The 15,204-nt window shown below is 48.9% G+C and overlaps 1 protein-coding gene across 3 annotated transcripts in view; it reads left to right on the top strand.

Moving 5' to 3' along the window:
- LOC144139792 (organic cation transporter protein-like) overlaps positions 1-15,204 on the top strand; it is an 87,652-nt gene that overhangs the window by 43,991 nt on the left and 28,457 nt on the right. For all 3 annotated transcript variants that reach the window (XM_077672059.1, XM_077672054.1, XM_077672051.1), the window contains one exon: positions 1,162-1,385. In XM_077672059.1, the coding sequence (XP_077528185.1) occupies positions 1,162-1,385 (224 nt within the window). The remainder of the gene's footprint in view (positions 1-1,161; positions 1,386-15,204) is intronic.

Genomic DNA, 15,204 nt, shown 5'->3' with positions numbered 1-15,204 from the left:
GTATTCGAAGCCCTTCGGGATTGTTAGTAGTGAGGTGTTAACATTAGTTTGCTAAGCTTGCTTTACACGTCACAACTAGACCGAAGGATGAGCCTCACATCTGGGGTTGTTGTCGCACTTAGAACGTGAACAGAGGGTTCAACAGGTACTCACTCTAACTGCCTCGCCATATCTGGGCACTCATTTATCGCAAAGCTTCGGATGCTACGCAAGATTTAATGTACCGCCAGTGCCCTCGCACTTTTCTCTCGCACATTCTGACTTACGAAGGGTTTTCAGTCCATCGTGCTAAGGAGCTGACACGCGCCGATGTCAGGCTGAGGTTACTTGACTCCTTCCACATATATCTGGGGTTTCTAATTCACACTATTTCCCGCCTGTACACATCCCTGTACTCGTCGACAACATTCAGAGTCTCCCGCAACCTCCATAATCCTTCCAGATTAAGTACGTGCTTTCCGTACGTTTAAACTTAAGATCGTAGTACACATTCGTACACAGCTGCCTTGGCCAGCCATAACGAGCACAAAGCAAGCCCAAATCGCTTCAGTGAAATGTGGTAATTTAGTAAATAGCGATATCCAGCAATCAAATATTACAATCCCCACCGAATCTCGCTTTGCTGAGAAGTTGTTTAAATACGTGGAAATGTATTCGTTTCCCAAGTGACCTGGTGACCGCCGAGTAGTGTTTTTCGTCGTAAGGGATAATTAACGACGTATCATTACATGCGGTCTCCAGGGAAATTTCTCCTGGTTTTTCACACAGAATGAAGCCACAGATAACCATCTGAACGCTGCTGTGTACGGAACACTTCAGAAAACAATAAAACTCTTCATAACACAACTCAACACTCGCCTTCGGCCTTTCCCGAGTTGTCAGTCCTGCCAAACCCTTTCCAGCATATGATAGGCGAGGCGTATGACGTCAGTAATTATCGACGTCAACTCAGGCCGAGTGCTTCCCTAGCAAATGTCCAAACTGATGCACGCTGTACGCCACTGCCACTGTTCATGGATGCGGAGCCGTATACTATGGTGTCGTTTAAAGCCAAGCTTTTCTCTCTACATGAAAAAAAAACATTGTTTGATTAAGTAAAACACATGTGGTGGCCTTATCGCGGCAAATTCACAAGTTCGTTTTCTTTATTTGTCTTTCAAGGTTCTGCGACACGTTCTTGTTGTACGCCGTAGCGCTCATGTCCGTGGACCTAGGCGGCGCTGACAGCAGTTACATGGTCAAGTTCGCCCTGTCTTCGGCGGTCGAGCTGCCCGGCGCTTTCGTGGCTTTCGCGGTGGTGTACTACTTCAGGCGGAGGACATCGCTGATATTCGTCACACTCTTGGGCTCCGCTGCGGGTGCCGCAAGCTGCTCTGTCCCATCCAGTGAGTCTGCGTACAGTCAATACCACGCTCTATAAAGAAGGCTTAACCAAAATAAACCAGACATGTGGTGAGAATTTCCATCAAAGGGCTTCTCTGGCAATCTCGTCAATAATTGGTGTCACTAAAAATTCAAGACATACTACTATAGGAGGTCCGACATCGTTTCTTAACTTAAGCACACGTGAATTTGGCAATACTCATAAATTTTTCGATTCAAAGACCAAGTGAATTACGGCATTTTAGAAATTCAAGTTATTCTACGCTTTCTAACCCGTACTAGACTTAGGCCTTACCAAACCAGAAGCGTGAATAATCACTTGAAGAAGAGTCACAACCTATCGATATCCTGCACACACCAAAATGTTGTGTCTGCAGGAACCCACAACCAAGAGACTTAAAGCGAGCTCGTTAGCACTTAATCTGGAAGGATCGTGGCGATTGCGGGTAAGCGGCTGTGTTGAGGCCGAGGTGCTGTATTATACGTGCAAGCTATGACATGAAAGCGGCAGCCTCCCAAATTAGGTTTGTTTGAGGAATCACAAAAGTGAACAATCCGATGTGGTCAAGATGCTTACGCATGCTAAATAAAAAAATATGGTACATCCGTCTTTCAGAGGTGCCGGTAGAACACGAAACTGAAATGTAATCCAAAAGGGTACCGTGTTGGGCTAGTTGGTGGTGAGATGCAAAGGAAGGAACAGCGCACATTTTCACGGATGATGGACAGCAACGCGCACCACAAGCGCTTGTGGTGTGTGTTCCTGCCCGTCCTTCGTCAAAATGATCGCTGTTCATTCCTTTGTAAAGTGAAATGTGTTTTCACAGGAACAGTTGAATGTTTATTGTGCATCAATATGAACTTGCACATCGCCATTTATGTTGCGTCAGTGTGGCACCGTTGGACGCATCAAAGTCAGTCACTGAATTCCACTAGGCGGAGCATTGCGTAAATTCGAATGAAACCACAGGGCTCGCAAACCGTGAGAAGGAAACCAAACGGGTTCTCAGCAAATCGTTTGGTGAACTCACGGTCCGCTGCCGCGAAATGAGCATGCTTTCCAGGCGGTCTTGTAGGTGTGCTTGGCGATCGACGTCCTGCTGGCGAATCGCTTCTGGGTAGGTGCGAAGAGTTCAAACGTGATCCGTTGTGTGCGGCCGACGGTTGCGTTGCGACGAGCTCACCTGCCGCAAACTGTCGGCGCTCATTAGCGTCCTGATGCACTACTTCGCTTCCCCTCTCCTAAACGGCAGCCCCATCTGAATGGATAAGGTCATAGGGAACAATACAAGGCGCCTTCGTGCAGCTATTTACGTTTGAGTAATCAGCGTAGTTGGCAGAGCGCTTGGCACCTCCCGTTTCGGCGAGATAGATCACCGGCTCTATATCTGGCACAGTCACGTTAATGGAACTTTTTCTGACGGTGTCATTTCCGTAACGGATATGGCTTTAGCCAGATCTTGGTGTACCCCGGCATAAAACACTTTGATGTTAAAAAATTAGCGCAGCTTGCACTAGTGGTACAAGGCTGGAGAAACAGCAGAACTCACGGCCCCTCTCCCTTCGTCGGACACCCGGCTGTTTCACCTCACATTTATTTCAGAACTTTCCTCCGCTGAACGTTTTCCGTGACTGGCAGGTCCGGATCGTTTCGTTCGCAGGCTTTCACAACTAGGCGAAACTGTACCGGGTTAGCAGGCGCCAGAACCCGCGGCCAAGTCTAAAGCTAACGCCCGCGCTACGAACCCAAAGCAAATGCTGTGCGCCTGGAATGTGATGGTAGCTCAATCGGATAGACGGGGACCCGCAGAAATATGTGTGCAGAAATGCGTGGTGAATAGCCATGGTTTGTATGACATATCAGTGTTTAAGTCAGAGTGCTTGGCCCGGACTCTTAACGGAAAGGAACGGATTGATTCTCGCCATCTCGGCACCCTTTGATCTCTACATTCATATGATCACCTTTGGGTTATTTTAACAGCGAAGCTCCTTAGCAAATCGTCATTCTTCGTTTCCGCAGTTAAATATACCAAGAAATCGCCGAGCGCGCGCACGTGAGCACGCGTCTCGCGGTGGGTGCCCGCTGGTTAACAAAACCAAGATAATGCCTAGCGCTCGTGTGTGCGTGCCTCGCAACGACTGCCCCGCGTCCTCTGCGCACGTTTGTCAATCCCACCATACGCACTTAGGGAGATTCGTCAAAATCGGCCAAAAAGAAAGATTCCAGCGTTCGTCGTAATCGTGGCAAATCCTTGCTCGCAACTGGAAAGACACGTCATAGTTTACGCCCCTCCAAGGTGATGTCCAAAGATTATCACTTCCAAGAAATGAAAATTCAAACTTATAGCAACAATGATAGAGCAAATGTCGTCGCTGCAGCGAAGAAGTAGCAAACCGGCTGGAATCGCGGACTTCAACCTTTTTGATGGTTGTGAAGGTTGCGTACAACTTCGCTACCTTCAAGCCTTGTGCGTTAGTGTGAGCTGCTTAATTTTTTATTACAGCAAAGCTGTAGCCTCTGCACCCCTAAGACTTCATCTCCGTGGGCAAGAACTTCAAGACGCCAAGGTCTAAGACGCCGAGCGCATGCATCGGCCTAACCAGGCATACAGCACAGAGCTCGGAATTCGCTTAAGGAAACCACCAAACATGCATCCGAATTGCATTATGGATGATAAGGGGCCTGGGAACAATGGCACCCCCATGTGTTCCTAGCAAAAATTGTTTGCAGATTATCTTTGAAGGCTAGGCAGGACTAGTGTCACTATATAGAGCAGTTCTTGCCCAACACGCCGAGTGCATGCGTCAGGCTAGTCAGCCCCCAGCATTTGCCACTAGAGAAACCGAGCGTAGTGTCCGTAGATAAGGTATTACAGTACCGCCACTGAGGAACGTCAGCAGCGGTGGATATTTTGTCGTTTATGAGTGCTGCGTGATTGCAGCATCTATGGCCTCGCCGTTAACTTAGACCGAGTCGTTTGTTCGCAACACTACCGAAATGCAGCAAAACGGCATCTTTGGACACACTTCTGCAGCTGAAATGCTGTTACACGCGTTATATTTGACTCGCATTTCGAACGACGCCAGTCGCGCGCAGCCGCCGAGCAAGTAGGACAGGCGGAGCCTACCAGATTTGACCGACTAAACCGCATAAACAACAAAACGGCGGCGCCCATGAACCATCACAGTGTAAACAACTGTCACGCAATGCGAACTGACCAATGATCATTACGGCGGCACGGAACAATACGAGAAAATAATGCCGATACTCTGCACCTTTATCTAGCGACACTAGCCGAGCGCAAGCGACAAGCTTGCCGAGACGACGAGAAATATTTCCTACCCTAAGTTAGATTTCGCCTCTCCATCTTCTTGGTGACGGAGGAAGACGAAATAATGAAGTACTGTTGATGCTAGAGGCGAGAGGACGATCTCGACTCGCTTCGATGACCGACGTCCTATGCTTGAAGCAGGTGAGGGATGAGGACTGCCTTTCTTGCTGGATATTAGTTTATTTACGCCATTTACATTACTCCAAGTATTTACATGAGGACAGAATGACGGTTACATTGTCACTCTACCCGCAGCATCCTGTTCGGCCAAGATCTTTACTGAACTAAATCCCTCTCGACCGACCACCGGACAAAACCCAACACTCTGGTTTTGATCCCGAAAACCATGCCTCCAAAGGGGGCGTTCAAGAAATATTGAAAACCCTTTTCAACATGATTCATATGGAGCACAGATTGGCCACAAGAACCAGCCACTCCTAAACATGTCCCCACCTGCGGTCACATCACCCAACACTCTCTCTCATGCAACTCCTAGTACGTTTCCCGCGTACGTTATTGCAACTGGCAAGCAAATACAAGCCATCTGCCACCTAAAGTCACTGACCGCGCGGAGTGGTCGAACCACTGCGTTAATCGGGCGGCACCTCCTTAAAGCCAAAGCCGAATGCTTAGAGCGGTCTTCGCGCGGCTAACATCTTACACCGTCCTCGCTTTGCCGCCTTTCCCAGACTGAAGGACGCCGTTGCCCGCCGCCTGACTACCGGGAAGAGCTTCTTCAACCCCAGGCGAGTATTTCAGAGGCGAATGACCCATCAACGAACAGCACCGACGCCGGCTTTGCAAATCCTCGAAAACTACGCGGCGCGCCTTTTCGACACGAAGAGACACCATCCTTTCGCTTCCAGTGAGCTCGTGCACCTTAGCCCCGTTTATATTGACCCGACGAGGGCGCGTTGAGTCGAAATAAACAGGTTTTTTGGACTCAACACCCCCTATGTATAAGGGGACGGGTTAGGTCGGGGAGCCGTCGCGGTGAGTCCAGTCGACTCGGAGGCAGGGTGTGGGTTGGCTCGTTCGTCCGGCTGAGTCGGTGGGCCGCGGGTACAGAATACCGTATTTGCATGGTTCTAACGCGCCCTCAATCACACCACACGGGTAAGTTCACGCAGGAAAATTCGAAAAAAAAAATAATTTGACCCTGATGGTATTGCCCAGAAGGAAAAGACATGACACCACGTACATCGAAGAGGGAGATTTTATTTGGCATATGCAGCTGTGGAAGCCAGATATTATCGTTCTTCATAAGAATGCTTATCCAGCTCCTGCTGGAAATAAAGTTATAGCGGGAAACACCGAAACTGTCTGCGATTTCAAGTGCCTTGATCTTCATAGGTCTAGGCGTTACGGGCTAATTGCAGCAGCACAAAAAATGTGCAACAGCTGACCAAGGTATACGGCATGCCATTGAGGAATTAGTGCGCCGAAATTCACTCACGTGGTGTTGACAGATTGAATTATTGGATTGAGTTGGATTTTGCGGGGACTTCATGTCCGTTCCGCACGGCAATCCTGCTGGCCACTTCAAAGCCTATGTCGGTTTCGAGCCCGATTGTAACGCGTACACAAATGTATAGGGTACCTTTTAGCAAAAGAGGGTGCGAGTTAGAATCGTGAAAATACGGTAACTCCTTTTCCGGGAACCCTGCCGCTCCCGTAACCTCGATTCTTTGGACGGGGTTCATATAAACGCGGGAGGGGTCGAGGTAGCTGAGCCCGCCAGTCAACTCGACCCTTTCTCGTCGAGTCCATGTATCCGGGGCTCTTGATGACGGACGACTGAGCCACTTCCCAATATCGGCAAGCCATAATCGCGGCATGCGCGCTGTCCGAGAGGGAACCCCGCGCCGGAGCTGTTTTCACTGCTGTGCACCCATCCGCCGTTCACTGACACTGCCCGGTCGAGCTGACCGCGTATCAACGCAACAAAGGTAGTCGAGCTAAGCACCACCGTCTTTTGCCACACAAAAGGAACGAACACAAAGAATGCACTCGTAGGCCCCCAACTTCGCGTCCCTGCGGCTGCATGAAAGGAACCCAGCATGGCAGCTACAAGTGGAAGCAACGCCGATACATGAGCCCTCGGCGGCTTTAAATAATTAAATGAGGACCCCCAACTTAACACCTCCGCACCAATAATGTTGTCCGTACAGCAGCTGTACGTACAACATTAACTCTCACTGAAGGTTCGGTCTTACTGCAGAGTAAGAACTAAACAAAACACACTCAAGGAGTTACGCGAGTCGTACACCCAACATCCAGGTAATAGGCACGGTAATAACATTCCCCATCGCTCAAGACATTACCCCAATACTACGGCACACACTAACGTTACCAACACCAACAGCCGGCCAACTTCACCAACAACGGATACCACACGGCACCCTTAGTGCCTTGGCCCAGCGATTATCCTCACTAAAGAAGGTGTGGCTTCCGCCACATCAAACAATAAACGAAAGCGCTCAGCCACATGTACAGAGCCCGTGAGAACAAATTCGTGCCACCCTCTACCATTAAAAGCAACCAACCGCATGAAGGGTGTAACTATTCAATCTTGGCAACTGAATGAATAACAACATCCACTCCTAAACGTTAAGCGCATGCAGGAACATTATTTCACTTTAAGGAAAGAAAAATACACAGAAACAAACCCAAACGTATAACGTTAGGCTACTCCTATACCAATAACAAAGCGTTTAAGAAAGTTCAGCGTCTGTTCACGCACTGCCCAACAAAGATTGTTCAGCCCCGTTGCGGTTCACTTGCTGTCCACTTGTGATGTACTGAAAGTTCCATTTTCAGTACTTCACAAGCGCCATAGTGGGGCCCCACTTGTGCCTTCCATGGCCCACCATGACCGCATGCCAATGAACGCAATGAAACTCGCCTTTGTACGCAAAGGTAACCTCCCTACTGTGCTGTAACAGCAGCGCTACTTCTCAAGAAGACAGCGTTAAAACCGCCAAGCTGCTCTACTCGCATACCACACGCCTTACGACAGCTGAACGCAACCAACACATGCACAAAAAAGTAACAAGGGGAAGAACGACAGTACAGGTAAAACTAACAATAATCCTCATCTGAGCGATCCCTACCCACACAAACCAAAACACGCTCATGGCTATGTGTGTGCTAAACAACACTGACCATTCCTGTTTAGCACTACGCTATTCAGCGCTAACACCCCTTCTACGGCGGTACGCACCGACCGTCGCACGGAAGTTGATTCCGTTCTATGCACCACCAGCTGATTCTAAACAAAACCTAGAGTAGCTTGCGGTGTCCTGTTCTCCCGCGGGAAAAAAAACACCCTACCCTGCGGTAACGCGTACGACCTCGGCGCGCATGCGCTGCCACACCCGCCGCCGCCTTCCGCATTCTCCGGACCGTCGCGATTATCCTACGCGCTAGACGTCGCCGGCCGCCTGAGCATTCATGCTTCGCGCACGCAAGCTCAACAATTAGGTGCGCCGTTGCGCTGCCCTTGCATGACCCCAGCGCTACCTCTGCCTCTTCTGAAATGACCATGCTTTCTACAGCTTCGCTCGAACTCTGCACCAGCTCATATACGAAGGGCTCCTCGCGGTCAGCCGCGCACGCTATGTCGGCGCAATGGGCGGTGCTACTCTCAACACTTCCTTGTGCTGCCTCGGCGACAGACAGCTGTACATTGTCCGCCTCCACCGAAAGAATTTCCGAAGCTGGGACAGCTGTCTCCCGCAATCCCATGATCTCATCTGTCGCGGTGGGAACGCTAAGGGGTTGCTCAACAACTGGAGTGGCTTCGGCCAGCTCAATTGCCTTCACACTCTCCTCATTCTGTGGCGTTTGAAGCGCCCATGAGGGAACGAACACTGTGGAATCTTTGGTATCTTTTTCGAGTTTACCAATCCTGTGAAACTTCGCTTTCTCGTTAGTGATTTCCGCTCTTCCTTGAGCTAATTTGGCGCTAAGCTCCTCGCTCGCCCATTCCGACGGCATACAGCTGCTTCGGCTACCCGATACCCTTGCTTTCTCTAAAGTGTACTGAGCGTTTTTGAGAGCTAACTCAGCTGTGAAATTCCCAATTTCGGACACAATGGCACCAACCTTTTGGCCGGTTTCGCGACATCCCATTAGCATAGCGGCCATGGTGGACCCGCGAAAACAAATCAGGGCTCACCTGTGCTCACACCGTGTTCGGCCGGGTCGCAGTGTCGCCGATGCGTCGCTTTCGCCGCTGGGCTGGGGCCGTGCTGCCAGAGCCTCGCACTTCGCGCCGCCTTGAGCCGGAGCTAACGAGGCCTCCCGATGAGGTGTCGCCTCGTTGAATCGCGGCTGCCACCGCCCTAAGCCGGAGCTCACGAGGCCTCCCACTGACGTGTCGCCTCGTCATATCGCGGCTTCCGCCGCCCTGAGTTGGAGCTTACGTGGCCTCCCGCAGAGGTGTCACCTCGTTGAATCGCGGCTTCCGCCGGCCTGAGCCGGAGATCACTATTCCTCCCGCTGAGGTGTCGTCAAATCGCGGCTACCACCGCCCTAAGCCGGAGTTCACGAGGGCTCCCGCTGAGGTGTCACCCCATTGAATCGCTGCTGCCGCCGCCTTGCCAAAGCTCACGAAGCCTCCCGCTGAGGTGCCGCCTCCTCAAATCGCGGCTTCCGCCGCTCTGAGCCGGAGTTTACGAGGCCTCCCACTGAGGGGTCGCCTCATTGAACCGCGGCTGCCGCCGCACTGAGCCGGAGCTCACGAGGTTCCCGCTGAGGTGTCGCCTCGTCGATGCTTGGAGTCTGGCTCGTCATTGGTCGGAGCCAAACCTTGCGTTGTAGGAGTCTCTCCGGAATGCCCCACCAGCTCCAGCACACGGTCGTGGGCGTCCTGCCGAATGCGCCAGTTAGATTTCGCCTCTCCATCTTCTTGCTGAATGATGAAGACGAAATAATGAAGTTCTTTTGATGCTTGAGCCGAGAAGACGATTTCGACTCGCTCTGATGACCAACATCCGATGCTGGAAGCAGGTGAGGAAAGAAGACTGCCTTTCTTGCTGGATATTAGGCTTATTTACACTATTTTTCACAGTATCATTTACTATTATACCCTATTTTACACTATTATTTACTCCAAGTATTTACATCACGACAGAATGACGGTTACATTCTCACGGCCCGCAGCATCCTGTTCCGCCAAGATCTATACTGAACTAGATCCCTCTCGACCAACCTCCGGACAAAGCCCAATACTCTGATTTTGTTCCCGAAAACCATGCCTCCAAAGGGGGCGTTCACGAAAGAGCGAATACACTTTTCAACATGGTTCATATGGAGCACAGATTGGCCACAAGAACTAGCCAATCCTAAACATGTCCCCACCTGCGGTCACACTGTCTCACATGCAACTCCTAGTACGTTTCCCGTGTATGTTATAGCAACCGACAAGGCAATACGAGACATCTGTCACCTAAAGTCACTGTCCGCGCGGAGTGGTTGAACCATTACGTTAATCGGGCGGCGCCTGCGCAAAGCCAAAGCCAAACGCTTAGAACGGTCTTCGCGCGCCTAACATCTTACAGCGTCCTCGCCATGGCGCCTCGCACCTGTTCACGCGCGCGCCGGCACAAACACAGTCGCAAGCTAATCCCTCCCGCAGACTAAGGGATGCCGCTGCCCGCCGCCTGAACACCGGGAAGAGCTCCTTCAACCCCAGGCGAGTATTTCCCAGGCAAATGACCCATCAACGAACAGCACCGACTCCGGCTTCGCAAATCTCCAACTACGCCGCGCACCTTTTCGACACTAATAAACACCATAATTTCCCCTCCCGTCAGCTCGTCCACCCTGATGACGAACGACTGAGCCACTTCCCAATATCGGCAAGCCATAATCGCGGCATGCGCGCTGTCCGACAGGGAACCCCGCGCCGGAGCTGTTTTCACTGCTGTGCACCTATCAGCCGTTCACTGAGGCTGCTCGGTCGAGCTGACTGCATACCAACTCAACAAAGGTATTCGAGCTGAGCACCGCCATCTTTTGCCTCACAAAAAGAACGAACACATGGCATCCACTCGGCGGCCCCCAACATCGCGTCCCTGCGGCTGTATGAAAGGAACCCAGCATGGCAGCTACAAGCGGAGGCAACGCCGATACAGAGCCCTCGGCGGCTTTCATAAATTAAATAAAGAGCCCGAACTTAACACCCTCCTCAATCACAATTTGTAGTGGTTTACAACAGCTTTGCTGGACATCCACTTTCGAGGACGGGATGGCGACCAATGTTTTTTGAACGTACCCGCCTTTTACTGGAAGAGCACTTTCGCCATCTATCTAGATTACTTGTACGGAGCTTCTCTCTCAACAATATTTATTCCATTGTTTAATTTTATAGAATGGTTGGAAAAAAGGCATTTTATGAAAACATAATGCCAGTTTGCGTTAGGAAAATTGAATTGTGTGTTTCTTAGGCATTATAGCTGCGTTGCGGATATTCTAATTAACTACAGTCTCTACGCTAACTAAAAAAATTATGGCTTCAACTCATGGCTCATTCCGCAGTACAACTGAAAGGGGACTCATACGTTGTACCTCAGTAATTGCGCCGCAACCATAGTCTGGAGGCAAAATTGATCTTTGTTTCTTCAAGGGATACAAAAAGTTTAATCAGCCTTTTTCTGTGTGTTTAACAGTTCTCCCAAGTCGGCAGGAGATATTCAGCCTATTGGCGGCTGCGTTTTTTATGCGTTCAAAAGAAATCGCGAGGCAACCTAATGACTCCCTACCAGTTTATTTACGAAGTACACGTGTTGCAAATACTAGACTACTGTACTGGTGTATTCCACAACAGGTCGTATACACTGTTCTGTAAGCATCTAGTTTTACCTCATTTCTATTATAGTTCAACTTTCACCTGAACAGGCGAAGTTTGCGTTGAGCGGATCCACAAACGCATTTGCTTCGTTCGTCCCAGTATAAATTGCGCGTAATTGTAACGCCGAGACACCTAAGCTGATTTGCATGTTGATGTGACCTTAGTTCCCTTTGTCAAATAAAAATAAGCAGTGGGAATATCTTGTTTCCTATAATCATGCAAAAAATATTTATAAAAATGGATTATAATCCCTTCAATACAACAATCACAAAATTTTTGGAGGCACTCATTTAACCTTCCTTGATTTTTTGACATTGTAATGCAAGAGTAAATAAGGCGCTGATGTGCAAATAAACACAGTTTTATGTGGTCCTGCACGTGTATCGGCAGTATCGTTTAAAGGAAAACAGTAAACAGAAGACACAGACATGAACGTACTAACCCAAACCCAGACGTTGTCAGTATCGTTCTTTTGTAACGGAAACCAAATTGCTTGTAAAAGAGAACCTTGCGGCTCACCAGATATAAAACTCCAAAAGATAACTTTCCGGCTACATCAACGCATTGCTTTCTAGTTTTGAGGTACGCATGAACCATTTCACCAGACATAATTTAGCAGTGTTGTTCACGTTCCTCTAAAATAGGAACGAAAGCTCGTTCCACGTTCCTTCCCAATTTTGAAACGAGTTCCCGTTACAAGTTTTTTTATTGCGAAAGGAACGCGTTCCAGTTCCACTTCGAACCTTGGAACGTGTCGTTACATTAACGTTACATATTATTTTTTGAATTAAAATATGGTGTCAGATAATCCTGAGGCGAAATAAATGAAGAAATTTAAAACTCACATGGAACTACGTGTATTATACGAATATGAACACCGCCGGCAGCAGATCATCTGGAGATAATAAGAATCCAAAAAAATCCTAGACGATTTTTTTATGGAGCACCAGACAAACCCCAGACATGTTTAACTGCGGTTTTGGTGCTCGTCTATTATAGGTGCAACACATATGACACTTTTCACTTCGGTCTTACAAATGCGCAGTAAGGTTACTGCGCTTAATACGTGCAAATAGAAAGTTACTCACATGCAGGAAAATAATTAAATTTCTTGCATAAGAAACCACGTCGACAGGAACAGTACATACGCCTTTAATGAATACAGCGCCTGATTGAATACTACAGTTTATTTTAAAAACCTTACAGGCCTCTTTGCAGGGAATGCAGTAAGGAGGTTAAAAAAGTGAAGCTTTGAGGATCATACAGCACAAATGTGCGAATAACAAAGCGCAGCAGAACAAGTAATGACTACGAGGTTCGCAATACAGGTATATGTCGGAAGACTATAACAAGAAAAAAATAAAAGTGAACAGTGTAGTCACACACGAAATCTACGCTCAAGAATTACAAAGTATGCCGACCACAATCAGGGTAGTAGATCAAGGAAACAACCAAAGGTAGCCAAATATGTACACGCGACGCACAAATCATGTGCTGTGGTTGGAAATACGCATAAGGGAAAAGCTCAGGAAATAACGCGCGGCCTAATCACGTGCGTAAAAAGCATTTACACTGCAAAAAATTTAGTCAGACACAAAGTGCGACACTTTTTAGTGTGGCACTTTGTGTCCGACTATAAAAGAAAACAACCCATAAATAAAAGTAAAAAGAAAACACGTGCTGTGGGACAGAAAAGAGATTTTTTGGTTCTTCAAGCAGAATGAAGTTGAGTACATATCAAAATTACAAGATATGGCAGAAGTGAAAAAGAACGTAGAATGAGTGAAAAAATGTGAAAACAACTAGTGAGAAAAAATGCCGGAATGCATAGTCGCAATTTAGTAGAGTCCCTTGTTTGAACTCAGCAAGAGTTGCAGACACACGAACCCGTTCTTTCGTCACCACTTCGTTGACAATGTTGAAGAGCCGTTCCATGGAAGCGCTTCAGGGTACTGACGCATTGTACTTGAGCCGGAAACCCTTCGTATGACCTCACAGCGAGTGCAACTCAGCCGACAACAACGCGCCCGCGCCTCACGCGCACTAATGCGGTAATTACCCCTGGCAATATACAGATACGGTGGTTCAACAAGGGACCTGCAGCACCGCTCAGACTTAGACAACCTTTCCCCGGTAGGGAACAATTCTATCGGCCAGACGCGCATCCTGGCTTCCCCTAACGATGAAAGGTGAAAAGCAATCTCAAAGCACAACCAGCAAGTAAGCAAGCACAGGATGCGGCGCGCTGCGTGATTATTCTTCGGCCTTTGACCTTCGAGGAAGCACGTTCCCCTGAAGGGCGGGCAAATTGGCCAGCTTTTAGGAAGAGAAACACAGCAGCGACTTGTCGATATTTGTAGTCGAGCCTTGGCATCAAAAACAGCCAAATCCTAGCGATGTAACGTTTGCAAAAAGAACGCCGTTCCTGCCGTTCCCTCATCAACCTAACGAGTTACCATTGCAGTTCCACCGACCCCTTAATGGAACGGTGGCGTTCCTCCGTTCCTTCAAAAAGGAACTAGTTCCAGCAACGCCGTTCCGTACAACACTGTATTTTAGGCAAGTTCGTACAATATCCGATTAACTTTCGTGTAACACACCCGGTTGAAAGACTTTCCAAAAATCCCACCACACAAATTTGGTTCCTATTTCATGCGTCCACAAAGGCATAATACATAAAAATGCTGCGAAGCTGTTCACAACCCCTTGCAAAAACCATGCTGCCTGCCTCTCAATTACATCTATTAAGTGCGAATGCACTTTATAAGCGACCCCAAACCATCCACCGCCGGCGGCGGCGTCCGCAGTGCTCCTCTATATTTAAAAAAGAAACAGCAACCGGCGCCAGGTTTCGATCCGAGGACTTTGCGGCCGCAGCGCGACGCTCTACCGACCAAGCCACGGACGCGACGGTGATATCAGTGTTAGTGACGCGCCTTATATCTTTAACGCATTCAAACTACGTCGTCAGCGGCGTGCGTTGGCGACTCAGCGGCGTTATAGCGGCTTGATAACTGCGTGTTGTACGATTGATACTACAAACCCGATGGAAGAGATGGAAGAGAAGGCGGCGAGGCGGTGGGCTGCGGGGGCCGAGCGCAAGCGCCGCAAGCGGGCCGACAACCGTGCATTCGCACTTTCACATTCTCCCCCTCGGGGAAATGCGGGGGAATTTTTTTTTAAAAAAGAAACAGCATCCGGCGCCAGGTTGACATCCGAGGACTTTGCGGCCGCAGCGCGACGCTCTACCGACCAAGCCACGGACGCTTTTTTTTTTTTTTTTCTTTATTGCCTGGTCATGGCTTCAACAAAACAAAAACAAACACAAGCTTACAGCAGAAGTAAAAACACTAGCGTATCATTTGCTAGTGTCAAAATTTAAAAAGGCCGAAGCCTAGTTACACTTTCTAGTACAGGCAACCATTCAGGTGGACAAGGTTGTGCTTTCAAAATTTCTACAATTTGACGAACGTTTTCGCAAAAGTACTCTCTTCCGGGTCTCGCGTCCACATCGCTGTAGCGAACTGCCAGTCGAGACCTCCATATACCATGCAGGGCCAGCAGCATTATGAGATCGTATGGTGCTCCTTCATTTTCCACAGCCAAGTATCGAATACCGTGGCTGTTTAACGG

This window comes from Haemaphysalis longicornis, unplaced genomic scaffold (assembly GCF_048455015.1).
Source record: "Haemaphysalis longicornis isolate Haplotype H1 unplaced genomic scaffold, Haemaphysalis longicornis Haplotype H1 scaffold_1, whole genome shotgun sequence".
NCBI classification, from domain to species: domain Eukaryota; kingdom Metazoa; phylum Arthropoda; class Arachnida; order Ixodida; family Ixodidae; genus Haemaphysalis; species Haemaphysalis longicornis.
The sequence above is the reverse complement of the archived record's forward strand: the minus strand, read 5'-3'. Positions and strand labels throughout refer to the sequence as shown.